Source organism: Cheilinus undulatus, linkage group 16, assembly GCF_018320785.1.
Source record: "Cheilinus undulatus linkage group 16, ASM1832078v1, whole genome shotgun sequence".
Lineage (NCBI taxonomy): Eukaryota > Metazoa > Chordata > Actinopteri > Labriformes > Labridae > Cheilinus > Cheilinus undulatus.
In genome coordinates, this window is record NC_054880.1 from 4,113,302 (window position 1) to 4,132,883 (window position 19,582).

A 19,582-nucleotide genomic window follows, 5' to 3' on the forward strand; every position below is an offset into this window, starting at 1 on the left:
TTGGGTCAACATTTTGGAACCCAAAAGAACATTTTTATAAACAATTTCACTTGTATACTTTAAACTCGATTTGTATTTTTTGCTACATAAAATGTACAATTTATTCTATATGGAATAAATGGTTTGACATTATCTTAGATTTTCTTCAAACAAAAAAATAAAACTAGTATTAAGACATTAAATGCACCAAGTGCAGGCATATAAAGGGGAGAATATTAAAAGTAACAAGGGATTAAAGTGTTCAATAGAGTATATTTTACATATTTTATATAGTTCAAGGTGGTTATTGTAGAAAGAATGGAGAATTTTTTTTAAATTGATGATTTTGTGGGTTGGTGGGACTAGGCTGAACTAGGAAAAGTGGGCTGAAATGTTGCATTCTCGATAAATGAGGGTTTCTATATGAAAAGTAATTTACAGACATCATCCATTAGGGTTTGAAGAAATAAAACAAATGAAAGTGGCAAGAATGTGGATGTCTGCTAATGTGGGGGCAAGAACTGAGGTTTTGTGGAGAGATCCTCGGTCGTCCAAAGTTGGGCAAGAAACTACTTTGTCGATGTAAAAACTTTATTTGTATTGTACTTTTAAAAACAATGAATTACAAAGCGCTTTGATATGTGCAGAAGCAAACAGCGGAACAAAGCAACAAAACCCCAACAAAAAGAAGACAGAGAAAATGACACCAACAGTAGCAGCAGAATCCAAAACACTTGAATAATCAAATCAAAGATATGATGAAGATAATAATTCAACAACATTAGGAGACATCAAGATCTCAGACACTGGGGAGCAGGTGGCCTAGTGGTTTAAGGCGCTCCCCATGTACGTGTGTGGCCTGGATTCGCCCTTTACCGCATGTCTCTCCCCCACTCTTGACCCTGTTTCTGACTCTATCCACTGTCCCCCTCTATCTAATAAAGGCACAAAAATGCCCCCCAAAAACAAACAAACAAAAAAAGTAACTCAGACATTATATGATGCCATGAAAACTAGGGCATCGCAAGGCATCTATCAGAGTGCAGGCATCAAGTCTCACCTGACCTTTCTTCTTAAAAAGCTTGTAAATCATCAACCCTGTGTTGCACAGTCAATCTCTAAACATCCTTTTTCAGTGTAGTATATATCTACTACAGTAATTTCACTTGAATTTTAAAAAATTTATAGGATTCTAAAGACAAAGGAAAAACAAATCAGATTTTAAAACTCAAAGATTCGTATTGATAACACACAGTAAACAACAGTGACCAAGCATTTTCTTTTCACCGACTTTTTCTCCCATCTCATGGGGACAAAACAGTGAAAAGATAAATATTCTGTGACTAATGGTTTTCAAAAGACCTACATATATACAAAAAAGCCCATGCGTTTTTTTTTTTTTTTGCAGTTAGATTCATTTGTGCCATTCCTTTAAGCAGTAGAGACGCAACATCTTGCTATTGGAGGACAGTCTCTCACTCAGTGCATTGCATGTAACATTGCCCTCAACAAATATGGCACTACCCACCGAAGAAAGCCTACGTAAATGATCAAAAATTGATTAAAAATGGACAAAAAGATGCTTATTATTGATCTAACAATGTGGATTTAATCCATAAAGACCCTGAAAAGTCACCAAAGTTCCAGGCTCGCTAGAACGGCGTTCTTTAGGGCTACGGAGACATCGAGGGTAGCAAACCAACAGTGAAATGGTCAGCTTTAAGAGGAAAAAAAGAGTAAGTGTCTGACTTATGGTTCAAAAGTTATCAACATTTTTACAAAATGTGTCACTTCCTGTTGTATTCGACAATGCTGCAGAGACCCTGGAAAGTCAGCCAAGTTCCAGGCTTATTACAAAATGTTCTGGAAGAGCTATGAATGCATGAAGAACATATTTAGAAAGGCACAACATATAGCTCTTACAGGAAATAAACAAGTTAGGGTCTATGACTTAAGGTTCACAAGTTATCAAGCAATTTACAAAGGGGGTGTGCCTGTGGCATGGATTCGTGCCACGTGAGCTCTAAGGGTTAAAGAGTTTCTCTCTCCTGTAAAGTGTGAACTAACATGTCTGGTCAGAGAATCTTCTCAAATCTTTTACCACAGTCAGAGCAGCTGAGGGCTTTCTCCCTCCTGTTAGAGCTCATGTATTCATCCCTTGAGTTTCAACTTTCTCTCTAATGTGAATTGACTTGTGGACCTTCAGATAACCTTGTCGTGTAAATTTTTTGCCACATTCAGAGCAGCTGAAGGGTTTTTCTCCCGAGTGTGTTATCATATGTTGTGTGAGATGTTGTCTGAGTGTAAAGTTTTTGCCACACTCTGAGCAGATAAAGGATTTCTGTTTAGTGTGAACTAACATGTGTCTGGTCAGACCAGCTTTGTAGATAAATGTTTTACCACATTCAGAGCAGCTGAAGGGCTGTTCTCCAGAGTGAGTTCTCATGTGTACTACCACATGAATTTTTTCAGCAAATCTTTTACCACATTCAGAGCAGACAAAGGGTTTCTCTCCTGTATGAGTTCTCATGTGTTTGGTCAAAGAACTGCTTCGACGATATCGCTTACCACACTCAGAGCATGTAAAGGTTTTCGTTTTAGTGTGAACTAACTTATGGTTAGACAGATTAGTTGAACTCTTAAAACTTTTTCCACACTTAAAGCAGCTGAAGCGTTTCTCTGCTGTGTGGGTCTCCATCTGTTTCATCACCAAATCTTTAAGACTTAATTCTTTCTTGCACTCAGTGGAGTTAAAGAGTTTCTCTCTAGAGTGGATATCCATGTGCTTTTTCAGATGACAATTGGAATTAAAATGTTTCCCACACTCTAAGCAGTTGAATGGCTTTTTTTCTCCTGCATGACATCTCTTATGATGTGTAACAACAGAATCCAGACTCTTAAATTTCTTACCACACTCAGAGCATCTAAAAGGCTTCTTTCTTGAATGAGTTCTCCTGTGTTTGTCCAGATCACTCATATTGTCAAATGTTTTACCACAATTTGAGCATCCAAAGCGTTTCCCTCCTGAATGAGTTCTCCGGTGTCTGGCCAGGGAAGCTTTACAGATGAATGTTTTACCACACACAGTACAGCTGAAGAATTTCTGTCTTGTGTGAACTAACATGTGATTGGTTTGGTCAATTTCTTTGCCACACTCAGGCTGACCAGGTTTCTCTTCTAAGTGTTTTTTCATGTGTTGGGCCAAAAACCTCCGTTGAGAAAACATTTTACCACATTTAGAACAGCTGACAGGTTTTTCTCCTGTGTGAAGTATCATATGTTTCATTAGCTGCCTTTTCATTTTATATATTCTACCACACTCAGAGCAGTGATATCGTTTCTTCTTCCAAGAAGTTTCGCTTCTCTTATTTTTGATGTTTTCTACTGTGTTTATACCAGGCTGATGTTCTGTAGTCTCCCTCCAATCAGCACTGTCATCAGTGTCAGCTTCAGAAGAGTCCTCACTCTTCACCACAGTCTCTAGTTGTAAATCTCCCTCTGGATCATCATACCAAGCTGCTGCTTCTGCACAGTTTTCCTCATCAGCTGGTGTTTCCATCAGTTCAGTAGGTCTTTGGTGAAGCTGTGAGTGGGGTTTCTCTTCATCTTTTTCATTCTTGACAGGGACAGGAACAAAAGTGAACTTGATTTTATCAGCATTCTCTAGCCAGTGATACTGCTTTCCTTCCTGACTGCTCAACAATTCCTCCGGTGACTCTTTAAAATGTGGGGCCTTGGTAATCTCCTGGTTCAGACAGGAGTTCCTCTCCTGCAGATCAGTGGACATCTCTTCTTCACTCACTCAAAGCTGTTGGGCCTCTTTAGGACAAACTAAAACACAAAAACATACATTCATTATTTTTTTTTAATTAAATATAGCAAATAATCATACAGTGATACTTGACAGCATTAATTCTATGTTTCCCACAAAAATGTAATTTCCCTTCAATCAGTGCTTATTTTTCATTCATACAGTGCCAAATCTAAAAACTTAGTCAGAGAGGTTTACATAAAAAGGACATCTAGAGTCTTTTATTCACTATGAAATATTTTATTGTAGCTTCTGAGCTGTCTCAGTGATCGATGTAGGAGCAACTTAATAGCAGGCTTTATTTGATTTGGTAACATTTTAAAATGACCAAAACTATCATCATTGACTCATTGTAACTTTTCTGGACGTGACAAGGCTGTACAGTACGTGCCACATGTGCTACAAGCGCTGCTGCTAGCATTGGCACCAGGAGACGGCTGATGCCAGTGAGTGGTACCTACACCTCTGGAGTGCTTTATTGGTACTGGTTATCAGGAGCATGAGATTATCTGTTATCAGTTTAGATTCACAAAATACTTGGTGTGCCTCACTGCCTGCAGGTTTAAAAGCAGGACTTCCTCAGACCCTCAGTGTTTCTAAGATGACCCATAGGCTCTATGATGTTACAAAAAAAACATAAGTTAGCGAAGTTCCCCATCCTCCTCCTCTTCACCTCTTCCTGTTGGACCTCTAATTCAGGACAAACCATGTGGACTCCTTTGCTGTGGGACAAAAGACTCTCTACCTGTGCTTCTCTGCCCAGGGCTTCTTTGGGTTTCACAGGAATTTGTTCAACCAATCAGCATGTTTTTGGGGGACCTGGAGAATGCTTAAATCATGTTCTGGGGATAGATGTAAGTGCTTGAGAAGCCATGAAGTCTTAAAAAACTCAAAATGACTGACATTTACATAAAAAATCTACAAATAATAGTACATTTTAATATCACCACTTTGGTCACTCTATCCATCTTCTAGAAGTATGTAACTTCAATTAGATGAAGCAGCATTTCCCAAATAAAGCCTGTCATCATTGTTGCTCCTGTAATGTGTGTCAGTGGCACACTGATAGTGTCAAGAAGTTTTACCATCTCTCACAAACAAGCCTCGTCTCTCCTCCATGGCAAGAGTCCTGCGTGTACATGAATTCAAATTTGAAAAATGTTGACAAAACATCACCTATTGGCTATATATTAAAAACTGAGCCGATTATCCAGTGGGCATTGGGGCCCTGCAGGAAGTCAACAAAAGAAACAAAAAGGTTCCCCCCTTTATCCACCTTACTCCTGGGGCCGCTACTGTAAATCTGAATATAGGCGAAACTTCCGGTGCTAAGGCGGAAATACATAAACACATGTTTGTTAATACAGCAGCTAACGATAGATGCTAATTACGAACGACAGTTGTTGACAGGAATTCACCGCGAATTTGTTAAATATTAATATATTTTTGTAATCACGCGTTCACATTGTTTTGTAAGCTGTAAGTAAGTAAATAAGGTGGATACCACATTAATCCTGGGGGGTCTACTGCTATAAATGTGGTTGAAACTTCTCGTACAGAAACAATAATAGCAAAACGCGATTCTTCCAAGGGTTTACTGAAGTGATTTAGCCTCAACAGTGGTGGAATAAGTATTTCAGCAACCCCCCACACTAGAAATGTTATCTGAAGGTGGTGTACAAACTCAGTTAACAAAACGTGATCGTTACTAAACTGATACGAAGCTAATAAAGTTAGCTAAATATGCTTGCCTAGTTTGTCCGAGGTAATGTCGTCACTTTGTACTCTTTAGTATAGGGCGGAGAAATAATAATATTGTCCCGTTTGAGGTGAAGCAGTCGAAAGTCACATATTTTAATGTCCAACCTGCTCTAAAAAAATCAAGTTTCACATCTCGTATTCAATGCAAAGTCCCATTTAGATAGAAGGGACCGGAAGTTGCGCCCATATTTCACGCAAAGAATCATGGGGACTTAGATAATGACAATTTTTATAGCCTTAAAACAGCCGATAACATCAAATGGCAAAGCTCCGAACATTCTGGACCGTGGGATAGAAAAAGTCCTCCCCCAATCACGCATGAATCCTAAACCATTTCCCTCACTCCTGAAGTTTCTGTCATCTGCTCTCACCCACACCTGTAGCATGCCAAGGACAGGTATGTTGAACTAACTGGGGGTACACGAAAAAGACTAGCAACTCTTGTTTTACAGAGAAAAGATGAACGTTTTCACTTATAACCGGATTTTTTACTGAAATCATTTTTTACTCAGCAGCTAGCTGTGGCTATCAGTACGTAGATGTGAACATTAGCAAACGTCTTCGCTCTCGAAAGCGTTTACGGTAAACACGTTTATGGAAGAAAGACAACAAACCTGAAATATCCTGAATCCTAGACATTTTACAAACATCCAAGAGTCAAAGAAGAGTAAAATCTGGGCGTTTACAAAGGATTTCCGGTCCCCGAAAGTTCGTTGAATCATCCAAACACGCCAACTGTAATCAGCAGGAAAACGTTAACACCTGGAAACAAAAACACCACTCCCTGCACACACACACTGGGCCTTCACAACAAAAGTACGGCTTTACATAGCTGACGTTGATTGTTTGACTCTTCATAACTGAAAAAGAAGCAACAAATTCCATTTTCAAAGACATGGTTTATTCCTTATACATGTATACTCAAAGAGAACCCAACGTTACAACTCAAGAAATACAATTTATCAATGAATATCTGGTATTTGTGTCCATTTAAAACAGCTCCGCAATTATGCGGTGGGTTTGTCTTAAATAAACAAAGGCATAGAGGCTCAAGTATTTACAACATTTCTCAGATCTGTATTATGAGTGAAAACAGTTGTTCCATGATTAATGGGATCATCTATCAATCAATCATTGTTTTTACAGCGCCCATTCATAACTGAAGTTATCTCATGACACTAAACAAAGAAGCCAGGTGTAGACCGTACTCTCTGCTATTGCCTGTAACAGACCAAAGTTACTCTAGAGCCACACGTTGAGTATCACTGCTTTAAGCGTTTCAAAAGAAACGTAAAATACAGACACACTCTATTTGGGTTGGAAGAATTAAAATAAGATTAAACCATGTAAGTCTGCTGATGTGGGGGCAAGAAAGAAGGGTTTGTGGGGAGGTGGTTGGACATGAATGTGCTTTGATACTTTAAAAGCTTCAAACATTGAATGATTTCTGTCAAACATCAGACGAGATATCTTGAAACTATCTGCAACTTCTTTTCAAATGATGAAGTATTCTATTTGTAATATTGTGTCTCTCTCTGATACACAGAGTGGAGACTCAACAGCGTTATGTCTCATATTACCAAGGGATATACATGATATCTCAGAGTTGAACATTGCTGATGTTCTCTGGTCTCCTTACAATCATCAGCATAGTCTTCGATCACAGGTTCAGAAGAGTCTTCACTCTAGACCTCAGTCCCTGATTGTAAATGTCTCTCTGGAGCAGATTTCCTGTCTGGTTCTGATCGTCCACCGTCCTCTCCATGAGCTCCCTCCATTTCCTCCTATGTTTGGTTTTGAAGAAGCTCTGAAACCTGACCATCACTGTTTGTTCATTAGTAAGTGATATAGCAAAGGAACCCTTTGTTCAAAAACAATCTGTCAAGTGCTCAATAAGACTTTTTCAGAGGGTCTCTTCACAAAGTAAGAGCGGTTAAAGCAGTGATACTTAACGTGTGGCTCTGGAGCTACACGTGGCTCATTTGTGACTATTTGTGGCTCTTTGATTTCTTCAATTTTAATTATCCCCCCAGAAACCTTTAAGAGAAACCTTTTTGCCCTTTTTTCACAATTCATTGCCACTTTTCACCCATTAGAGCTACCCTTTGCCACTAAATATTAGTTTCCCTTTTTTGCCTTTTTTTGCAACTTTTTTCAAATTTTTGCTACTTTCATCCAATTTTTGTCACTTTTATTCAATTTTTTTTCCAGTTCTTACCATTTTTGCCCACTTAAGCTAATTTTTGCCATTAAATACTGTTTGTTTCCTATGTTTTGCCAATTTTTGCCACTCTTGACTGCTTTGTGTCCATTTTAGTGAATGTTCACTCATTTTTTTTGCCACGTTTTTGCCAGTGTTGGACAATTTTTGTCACCTGTAACTCATTTTTTGTCACTTCTTAACCATTTTTGTTATTTTTGGACCCTTCTTCCACTCTTCCTCCCCATTTCTGCCCCTTTACACACATTTTTGATACTTTTTAAATATTTCTGCCACCTTTAATTTATTTTTAGTGCTACTTAAGCCATTTTTGCCACTTTTTATCACTTAGACTGTGGCTCTTGCAAAGCTATTTTTCAACGATTTGGCTCTTTGGTTGCGCTGGGCAGAGTAACACTGGGTCAAAGAGTTTTTTCTCTTTTGTTTAGCGTGAACTAACATGATATGTCTGGTCAGAGAACTTTGGTGGGCAAATCTCTGACCACACTCTGAGCAGCTGAAGTGTTTGTCTCCTGAGTGTGTTACCATATGCACTCTAAGATGATGTTTAAGGGTAAATTTTTGGCCACACTCAGAGCAGCTGAAGGGTTTGTCTCCCGAGTGTGTTATCATATGTTTTGTGAGATGATGCTTGAGGGTAAAATTTTTACCGCACTCAGAGCAGCTAAAAGGTTTCTGTCTATTGTGAATAGTCATATGGTTGGCCAAAGAAATGTTTTGTGCAAATCTTTGACCACACTCAGAGCATATGAAGGGTTTGTCCCCAGAGTGAGTTCTCATATGTCTTTTCAAATTGGGTTTTGATGCAAATCTTTTACCACATTCAGAGCAGTCAAAGGGTTTCTCTCCTGTGTGAGTTCTCATATGCTCCTTAAGAGACCACTGGATTTTAAAACCTTTACCACACTCTGAGCAGCTGAAGGGTTTCTCTGATGAGTGAACTGTCATGTGATAATTAAGATGACCTTTACGTTTAAATCTTTTCCCACACTCAGTGCAGCGATGTGCTCTCTTATCCCTTTTTCTACCATTATTTTTTACTTTTCCCACTGGCTTTGAACCTGACTGCTGTTCAGTTGTCTCCATCCAATCAGCGCTGTCATCAGTCTCAATCCCAGAGGAGTCCTCACTCTTGATCTCAGTCTCTGTTTGTAGAATTCTCTCTGGATCAAGGTACGTGGTTGCACTCGGTTCTCCAAAGTCCTCTCCATCACATCCATTTTCCATCTGTTCAGTTTTTATTTGAAGAAGATGTGTAGACTGAGGTTTGTCCTCCTCTTCTTCACTCTTCATAGGGGCAGGAACAAAAGTGAACTTGATGATATGAGTGTTTTCTGGTTTGTGAAGTTGCTCACCCTTCTGACTGTCCCACAATTCCTCTGGTTCATCTTTAATATATGGAGACTTGATAATATCCTGGTTTCGAATAGCGTCTCTCTCCTGCTGATCAAGCAACACCTCTTCTTTTTTCTCAAAAAGCTGATGGACCTCCACAGGAAAGACTAAAATACAGAAGTGCACATTTAGTTAAACTTATTCTTAGGGATGCACAATATTATCGGCCAGATATCGGTATTGGCAGATATCACAATTTTTGCCAATATTTACATCTAATATTTTGGCCGTGCATATCTGCCATATATACTAATAAATTAGTGGAGTTTTAGGCTGAACCAACAGACCTATGTAAGTTGAGATATTTTTCCTTATTCATTCTCATTCTTTAAACATCAACCCCTTAAATCCTGTTGTATCATATTTGATACATACTTTTATGATACCTCTATCTAATTAATATGATCATATATTTTACAAATTTTCAAATTTAAAATAAATATTTGTTTTTTTATGGACTTCTATGTCTGCTAATAAAGATGATGATAAATTACTAAAAAAAACAACCTCTGAATACAATCTGAAAAATGATTAAAAAAAAAACCCTCAAGTGGATTATCAGTTACCAAAAACACCTTATATATCAAGTCAGATAAAAAAAAAAAAAAAAAAGAAAAAAAAAAAACTTTTAAAGTTTTAAGGAAATTTAGATTTTTTGGGATTTCAGTAGAAAGTGAAATGAACGTTTCAGTTCCAAAAAAAATCAGAATTTTCTGGCCATATTATGTATTTTCAGGCTTTAATTGGTTAAAGTATGTTTTAAGACAAAAAATTTTTCTTTTTTCATCCTCAAACCTAAAATTATGTTAAAAAGACAGAATTTTTAGTTATAACATATTTAAATGTCGGTATCGGCTAAAATGAATCTATAAACATCTGCATATCCGATATCGTTAAAAATCAAATATCATGCATCCCCGCTTATTCTACACTAAAACAAAAAAGGTATTTTTTTTAAAATGATAAGATGTCTAAGTTTCCTCACAAAAATAAACATTTCCCTTCTGACTGATTTTTGCCTGAAGTTTTTATCGTAGTAAAATTTGAAAATGGACTATGGACTATATGAACTATCACTATGTACTATTTGAAACTTTCTGATTCCTGTTTTTTTTTTGCATATTTATTACATTTAAATGTTTCAGATCATCAAACCAATTTTAATATCTCACAAAGACAACCCATGTAAATACAAAATGCAGTTTCTAAATGAGGATTTTATTTATTAAGGGAAAAAAATCCAAACCTTTCTGGCCCTGTGTGAAAAAGTAATTACCCCACATCATTTAACCATGAGTTAACTGTGATTGGTTCACGGAAAGCTGAGTTTAATTTTACTGGCCACACCCGGGCCTGATTTTTGCCAGATTTGTTGGATCAACAAATCCCTTCAATAGAAGCTGTCAGACAGAGTGAAGTAGGCTACAAGCTGGACTCTACTGAAAAAAACTAAAGTGTTGATATGCAACATGAAAAAATTTACTCTTTTGGAGACTTCTTTGAAGCTTAAATGTAGTTGTCAATTTTTTCTTTAAAAAGTAAAGCACTTAATGAGACGTATTTTACAGAAATAAACACCATCAAATGTAGATCAAAACAGAGTAGCTGTTTCTGAAGTGTATAAACTTGTGTTTATCACTTAATCAACTGTTTCAATATGGTAAGAATTTACATCAAAGGTTTATATAAATGAAAAACAGAATATATTCTTGGAAGAGGTTTTCATTAAGTACATACTTTTCCTAAAAATGTAGTTGTTAATTTTTCTTTAAAAAGTAAAGCACTTAATGAGATGTATTTTACAGAAAAAAACACCATCAAATGTAGATCAAAACAGAGTAGCTGTTGTGTTTATCCACACTTAATCAGTAAAATCAGTACTGTTAGAATGTATATCAAAGGCTTATATAAATATTTAAAATAAAATATATTCTTGGAAGAGATTTTTTTTTTTTTATTAAGGACATACTTTTTATGCACTTCTTTTGCCACTTTCTAGGGTAGTTTTTCCTTTCCTTCACACTTTCCACCCGTTTTTTGCCACTATTTGGCCACTTTCAGCTCATTTTGCCACCTCTTTTGGTCTTTTGAACCCATTTTAACAGTTTATTTTGGCGCTTTTAGCCCGTTTTAGCTGCCCTGCCACCTTTAACCACTTTTTACAATCTCTTCTGGCAATTTGTGGTACTTCTTTATCTGTCCTCCCCGCCTCCTGAGGTCTGATGCTGGGGAAATTTCGCCTAGGGTGCCAAAATGGCTTTAGGGCCATAATGAATATTAAAGTAACAGTGTTTTTAGGAGCTAGCTGCTGCCAACACTGCTCTGTGTGGGTATGAACGTTAGCTAAAGGCTCAGCTCTCTGAAACATTTCCAGTAAACACGTTTAGAGGAGAAGAGAGAAAACAAACCTGAAAACCCGGACATTGTTGAAACATCCAGGAGACAAAGAGAAAAGGGAACTCTGAGCAATTTGATAGGATTTTTCGTCTCCTAAAGGACGCTGGATCATCAAAGCACGCGAACAGAACTCAGCGGGTAAAAGCCGTTAAGACCCGGAAACAAAAACACCACTTCCTGTACACACATCCGACCTTCACAATAATCATAAAGCTTTGACGGTTTTTAAAATATTGATGATAAATAAATAAACATCTTTCACAAACCTGTTTTCCCATTACAATCATATTCGTCAAACACAGTCATAACCCTTTTAAAAAGCTGACATGTAACAAAACAAACGGTGGAAAATTGTTCATTTGACGGGATTGCTTCTGGTAAACTTTCTTCACAAAGCATATAAAAATCAAAAATATCTGAAATTTCTAATGACGTACTTTTAACAACAATAATGAAACTAAGACTGAAAAAGAGTTTGTTTTCCACAGGATAAAAGGATAAGACAGAGAAAGTTTTAAATAGTTAATTCTAATAAAATCATATGTGAAAAGCAGACATGGAGGGTCTTTCTCTGAAAGAGTAGGAAGTAAGGGAGGTCTGAACCTTTATGAGAGGATTGAAGCTAGTGTTTGCTCTTCACAGACAAGTTTATTTATGTCTCTACTGGAATGAAAAACCTGAGTTATACATGTTTGGGTAAAAATTTTGGAACCGAAAAAGAACATTTTTACAAATAATTTAACTTGTATACTTTAAACTCAATGTGCATTTTTTTGCTATAAATTAAATGTACAACTTATTCATCATGGACTTAATGGTTTGACAATATCTAAGATTTTCTTCAAACAAAAAAAAAATAAAACTAGTATTAAGACATTAAATGCCAAGTGCAGGCATATAAAGGGGAGAATATTAAAAGCAACAAGTGATGAAAGTATTTGCGCATATTTTACATATTTTAAATTTTTCAAGGTGGTTATAGTAGAAAGAATGGAGAAATTTTTAAGTGATGATTTTGTGGGTTGGTGGAACTATGATTTAGTTTCTTAATAGTAAACCAAACACAGGTAAAATGTGTTTTGTTTCCTCAACAGGTGGAAGTGCTTTCTTTGGATCAAGTTGGCATGCTGAAAAAAACAGGTGAGAAAGGTATCTAACTCAACAACTCTACAAGCTGGCACCACATGCTGAGTGTTAGATAGAGATAATATAAAAGTAATTGTAATTTAAACATCTATACCTTTAAAAAAAAAGGGGGGGAAATAATTTTATAGTACAAACAGCATTCAGTATTTATTTAAGGCATAGGAACTATCAACAGACCAGAAATGCCCTGTTTCAGTGAAGTATCAATACTCAGCTATTTACACCATAAGATCAATTAATTACAAAACTAAGACATCATGCATCTCAGCAGAATGCAAGTATCACTATGACATCATAAGAACCAGGAAGCAGTGGGAACTCAGCTACACAGGCTGAGATCAAGAGAACCAAAATTTAAGATGTGAGAAATTAAAATAGAAACAAGGAGGAATAGAAGCAAAAAGAGAAGATAAAACAGTAAAGGGTAGTCAGATTTAGATAAAGGGGGCAAACAATTAATAAATCAAATATAACAGCACAGGTACACAAAAGAGAAGCAATAAAAGTGATAAAAGCATTAAAGTGATGAAGGCATAACGATCAAAAACAGCCAAAGGGGCAAGAAAAAAAACAACTTTTTTTTTTTTTTTTTCAGAAGACCCCTTAACAAAGAAAGAGCAGTTAAAGAGTTTCTCTCTCCTGTAAAGTGTGAACTAACATGTCTGGTCAGAGAATCTTCTTAAATCTTTTACCACAGTCAGAGCAGCTGAGGGCTTTCTCCCTCCTGTTTGAGTTCATGTATTCATCCATTGAGTTTCAACTCTTTCTAAGGTGAATTGACTTGTGGACCTTCAGATAACCTTGTCGTGTAAATTTTTGGCCACATTCAGAGCAGCTGAAGGGTTTTTCTCCCGAGTGTGTTATCATATGTTGTGTGAGATGATGTCCAAGTGTAAATTTTTTACCACACTCTGAGCAGCTAAAGGATTTCTGTTTAGTGTGAATTAACATGTGTCTGGTCAGTCCAGGTTTTTGAATAAATGTTTTACCACATTCAGAGCAGCTGAAGGGCCGTTCTCCAGAGTGAATTCTCATGTGTATTATCACACGCATTTTTTCAGCAAATCTTTTACCACATTCAGAGCAGACAAAGGGTTTCTCTCCTGTATGAGTTCTCATGTGTTTGGTCAAAGAACTGCTTCGATGATATCGCTTACCACACTCAGAGCATGTAAAGGTTTTCGTTTTAGTGTGAAGTAACTTATGGTTAGACAGATTAGTTGAACTCTTAAAACTTTTTCCACACTTAGAGCAGCTGAAGCGTTTCTCTGCTCTGTGGGTCTCCATCTGTTTCATCACCTGATCTTTAAGACTAAATTCTCTCTTGCACTCAGTGGAGTTAAAGAGTTTCTCTCTAGAGTGGATATCCATGTGTTTTTTCAGATAACAATTGGAACTAAAATGTTTCCCACACTCTAAGCAGTTGAATGGCTTTTTTTCTCCTGCATGACATCTCTTATGATGTGTAACAACAGAATCCAGACTCTTAAATTTCTTACCACACTCAGAGCATCTAAAAGGCTTCTTTCTTGAATGAGTTCTCCTGTGCTTGTCCAGCTCACCCATACTGTCAAATGTTTTACCACAAATCGAGCATCCGAAGCGTTTCCCTCCTGAATGAGTTCTCCGGTGTCTGGCCAGGGAAGCTTTACAGATGAATGTTTTACCACACACAGTACAGCTGAAGAATTTCTGTCTTGTGTGAACTAACATGTGATTGGTTCGGTCAATTTCTTTGCCACACTCAGACTGACCAGGTTTCTCTTCTAAGTGTTCTCTCATGTGTTTGGTCAAATACCCTCGTCGAGAAAACATTTTACCACATTTAGAACAGCTGACAGGTTTCTCTCCTGAGTGAAGTATCATATGTTTCATTAGCTGCTTTTTCATTTTATATATTCTACCACACTCAGAGCAGTGATATCGTTTCTTCTTCCAAGAAGTTTCACTTCTCTTATTCTTGATGTTTTCCACTGTGTTTATACCTGGCTGATGTTCTGTTGTCTCCCTCCAATCAGCACTGTCATCAGTTTCAGCTTCAGAAGAGTCCTCACTCCTCACCTCAGTCTCTGGTTGTAAATGTCCCTCTGGATCATCATACCAAGCTGCTGCTTCTGCACAGTTTTCCTCATCAGCTGGTGTTTCCATCAGTTCAGTAGGTCTTTGCTGAAGCTGTGAGTGAAGTTTCTCTTCATCTTTTTCATTTTTGACAGGGACAGGAACAAATGTGAACTTGATTATATCAGCATTCTCTAGCCAGTGATACTGCTTTCCTTCCTGACTGCTCAACAATTCCTCCGGTTCCTCTTTCAAATGTGGGGCCTCGGTAATCTCCTGGTTCAGACAGGAGTTCCTCTCCTGCAGATCAGTGGACATCTCTTCTTCACTCACTGAAAGCTGTTGGACCTCCTCAGGAAAAACTAGAACACAAAAACATACATTCATTAAAATGTTTGTTTTGTTTTTTTAAATAAAACAAACATGCAAAGATGCATGCAGTGATAATTTTTAGCCATTTCTCTTCAATCAGTGCTTATTTTTTATCCATACAGTGCCAAATCTAAAAAGCTTTGTCGGAAAGGTTTACATAAAAAGGACATCTAGAATCTTCTTTGTTCACTATGAAATATTATGCTTCTGAGTTGTCTCAGTGATCAATGTAGAAGCAACTTGATAGCAGACTTTATTAGATTTGGTAACATTTTAAAATGACCAAAACTATCATCACTGACTTATTCTAACTTTTCTGGACGTGTCAGAATACACAATGTCACAAAACACTTGGTGTGCATCACTACCTGCAGGTTTAAAAGCAGGACTTCCTCAGACCCTCAGTGTTTCTAAGATGACCCATAGGCTCTATGATGTTGCAAAAACCATCAGTTAGCAAAGTTCTGCATTCTCCTGCTCTAGGAACTACATGGTGGCTGATCCACCTGACCTGTTTGATGGCCACGTCTGGCCCATGTACACTCCTGATCAAAATCTTAAGATCACTTGAAAAATTGCAAGAATTTACATTTTGCACTGTTGGATCTTACAAAGGTTCTAAGTAGAGCTTCAAAATGCAAAAAGAAAAAATGGGAGTGAGACAAAAAAAAAAAGAATTGAGTAAGCAATTTACTGAAAACAACAATTAAACTGGAATTTAAAAGCCTTTAGCCTGGAGCCTTTAAAAGCCAAAATCTGTGCAAAAATGTGGATTCAATGTCATTTTCTCTCAGGTATTCACACTGTCATAACCTCCTGATGGCAAAGGCAAAAAAGCTTTCCGTCTTTGACGTGGTCAGATTGTTGAGTTGCATAAGCAAGGCCTCTCGCAACGCACCATCACTGCTGAGGTTGGACGCAGTTTGAATTTCTTCAAAGATCCCAAGGGTTATGGAACAAAAAAGTCAAGTGGTAGACCCAAAAAATTTTTACCAGTACTGAGCCGGAGGATCCGACTGGCTGTCTGTCAAGACACGGGATGATCCTTGACCCAAATTAAGGCCGTTACTGGTACTGACTGCAGCCGAATAACCATCAGACAACATCTGTGAGGGAAGGGCTTAAAAATCTAGAAACATCTTCAAAGGCCTTGTCTCCTTCAATGCCACAAAATTGTCTGTTTGGACTTTGCAAGGGAGCACTAAACATGGGACATTGAAAGGTGAAAGAAAGTTTTATTCTCTGATGAGAAAAATGTGACCTTGACAGTCCTGATTGCTTCAACGTAACTGGCATGACAAGGAGATCTCACTTGAGATGTTTGCTACGCAGCACAGTGGTGGAGGCGCCATCATGACCTGGGGCGCTTTTTCCTTCAGTGGAACAATGGAGCTTCAGGTTGTGCAAGGACGTCAAATGGCGGCTGGCTATGTGGAGTGATGTTGCAGAGGGCATCCCTCATGACTAAGGGCCCTCGTCTGTGTGGTTTTTTAGCAGGACAACGCTGCAGTTCACAACGCCCGCCTGACAAAGGACTTCTTCCAGGAGAATAACATCACTCTTTAGAACCATCCAGCATGTTCCCCTGATCTAAATCCAACTGAGAACATTTGGGGATGGATGGCAAAGGAAGTTTACAAAAATGGAAATCAGTTCCAGACAGTGGATGCCTTCGTGAAGCCATCTTCACCACTTGGAGCAACATTCCCACTAGCCTCCTGGAAACACTCACATCAAGCATGTCGAATTGAATTTTTGAAGTGATCAACAAGAACGGTGGAGCTACTCATCACTGAGTCCTTTTTTGAAACTTTAATTTGTGTTTTGAGGGTGTTTTCTGGGTTTTTTGAGCTGTAGTCTTAAACTTTTGATCAGCTGATGAGCAGCCTATTTCAGTTTAATTGTTGTTTTCAATAAATTGCTTACTCAAAAAAAAAAAAAAAAAAATGGTCTCACTCCTATTTCTTCTTTTTGCATTTTGAAGCTCTACTGAGAACCTTCTTAAGATCCAACAGTGCAAAATGTAAATTCTTGCAATTTTATAACTGGTCTTAAGATTTTGATCCAGAGTGTATTTGTAACACAAGAACATTTTAAGGGGAAAATTTCATTTTAAAACAAGGAGTGTGTGCACAACGAGAAAAAGTTTTTGTGTATCTGCTTGTGGTGAGACACAATAGAACAGTTTGAATGTGGAGCCAAAGAAATGTCCAAACATAAATCAGTTTAAAAAGCGGTATAAAGCAGTGATTTACACCAGGTACAGGGATGAGGAAAGGGTTTGATTATCATCAGGAGCTTACAGCTTATTTATCTGTTCTGGTATTTAGTCTTTTTTGTTGATCTCATGGTTTAATGTAGTTTGTGTTGTATTTCTCTGTAAATACTTGTTTAAATTCCTAAAATATAATCTTTTGGTTGTTTAACCCTTAGAGCTCACGCGACACGGATTCATGCCCCAGGCACATCCCTTTATAAATCACTTTGTAACATTTGAACCATAGGTTGTAGACACTAAATTGCTTTTTTTAATCTGAAACCTCTCCATTGTGCCTTTCTGGTTATGTTCTCCATGCATTTGAAGCTCTTACAGAACATTTTCTAGTGAGCCCTGAACCTGTCAGACGTTCCGGGGTCTCTGAGGATGGTGTTCTCGTAAATAACAAGAAGAGACACGTTTGTAATTTTATCGGTGATAACTTTTGAACCATCAGTCATAGACACTCTTTTTGTTCCTCTGAAGCCGACTTTCTTGTCATTGGTTTGCTACTCTTGATGACTCTGCAGCCCTGAAGGACGCCGTTCTAGCAAGCCCAGAACTTCTGTGATTTTTCTGGGTCTTTTCAGATTGAATCCACATCATTGGATCGTCATTTTATCCATTTGTAATCATTATCGATGACTTACTTTGGCATTTTGCCCAGGGCATTGCCATGTTGTTTACCACAGTACATTGTGGGAGTTGCAGTCGACTAGTTACGTCTCTACACCGCTTTCCACATTATTATGCAAATGACATTTTCTCTTATTTTCCTAAATATTAATGCAAAAGACAGTCAATTTTTTTTTTCAAGTCATTAGCCATTAGAGCATAATTCAAATGTTTTTGAACAAACTTCATAATGATAACCATTATTTTTTCAAAAAAATAAAAACCTCAAAATGCACTGTTCCACATTATTATGCAAAACAGAGTTTTAAAAGATTTTATAAGTTGTAAAGAACTGAAAATGGTCATTCATTGAATTTGCAGCATTAGGAGGTCATATTTACTGAAATTAAAAGCTATTTCAATCAAAAACATCTTAACAGGCAAAGTTCCATGTTAACAAAAAAATAAAAACAACAAAAATTTTCCCCTATGGAACCATTTTCTGGAGGGTCATGTCAAGACCCCCAAAACAAGTTAGAAAGTGTCAGAAAACAAATATCTAAGAAAGCCCACGGATACAATAGGGTCCACGCTCCGAAGTCAGTGCTTGGGCCCCCAATATGGACCTTGCTTATTATAGGGTGTGACCCAACCTGAAGTACAATGCAACAGCTGTTTTTGGAGGAAATATGGAATAAGAACAAGATTCATTATCTGATCCACAACATTTCAAATCAATAGCCTTCTGAGACCATCTGGGAACCACAGTGATTATTTATCTGACTACTTTTTCCCTTTGTCATTGTATTTTAATGTCCTGTGTGAAGCACTTTGAATTGCCTTGTTGCTGAAATGTGCTATACAAATAAACTTGCCTTGCCTTGCCTTACTGCTACTACTGCTAGCAGTAGTTCTGCAATAATGTGAGACTGTGTTACTGGACTGGACACGTTATAAAAGGCTGTGATGTTAGATCAGCTTCCGGGAGCTTCCTGCACAACATCACACACCACAGTTAGAACAATAAAAGGACCTGGATCACAGCCTAACACAAGACACAGCTGTGTTATTGGCAGCTAGCTGCGGCTATCAATGCGTAGACGCGAACAGTTAGCTAAAGGTATAGCCCTCTGAAACATTTACAGTAAACACGTTTATAGGAGAAGAAAGGAAACAAACCTGAAAGATCCTTAACCCCGGGCATTTTACAAACATCCAAGAGTCAAAGAAGGAAAAGAAGATTCGACTCTGAACGTTTTAAAGAATTTCTGTTGTCTGAAAATATGTTGAATCATACAAACACGCTAACTGTAATTAGCAACATTACAACCCGGAAACAAAAACACCACTTCCCGCACACTCACTGGGCTTTCACAATAAAAGTACGGCTTTACATACCTAACGTATGATTGTTAAATTCTTCATCACGGGAAAACAAGCAAAAAAAAATCCATTGTCAAAGACATGGTTTATTCCTCATACATGTATACTCAAAGAGAACCCAGAGTTACAACTCAAGAAATACAATTCGGTAATGAATATATGGTATTTGTTTCCATTTGAAACCATT

General features: G+C 37.5%; 2 protein-coding genes and 1 long non-coding RNA gene across 3 annotated transcripts; 1 reads left to right on the plus strand and 2 right to left on the minus strand.

The window, feature by feature from the left end:
- Positions 1-1,369: 1,369 nt before the first annotated feature.
- Positions 1,370-6,260, minus strand: LOC121524049 (gastrula zinc finger protein XlCGF57.1-like). The gene is made up of 2 exons (XM_041809224.1): positions 6,166-6,260; positions 1,370-3,810 (listed from the first exon to the last, which is right to left on the minus strand). The coding sequence occupies exon 2, from the start codon at positions 3,764-3,766 to the stop codon at positions 2,123-2,125; it is 1,644 nt and encodes a 547-aa protein (XP_041665158.1). The 5' UTR covers positions 3,767-3,810; positions 6,166-6,260; the 3' UTR covers positions 1,370-2,122.
- Positions 6,261-7,903: 1,643 nt separating this feature from the next.
- Positions 7,904-19,321, minus strand: LOC121524048 (zinc finger protein 436-like). Its single transcript, XM_041809223.1, has 3 exons — positions 19,192-19,321; positions 14,210-15,130; positions 7,904-9,274 (listed from the first exon to the last, which is right to left on the minus strand). Exons 1-3 carry the CDS (start codon positions 19,214-19,216, stop codon positions 8,100-8,102), a joined length of 2,121 nt encoding a protein of 706 aa, XP_041665157.1. The 5' UTR covers positions 19,217-19,321; the 3' UTR covers positions 7,904-8,099.
- On the plus strand, positions 8,876-14,808 carry LOC121524051. Its single transcript, XR_005993084.1, has 3 exons — positions 8,876-8,945; positions 12,659-12,704; positions 14,729-14,808. It is a non-coding gene; the product is annotated as an uncharacterized LOC121524051 (long non-coding RNA).
- Positions 19,322-19,582: the final 261 nt, after the last annotated feature.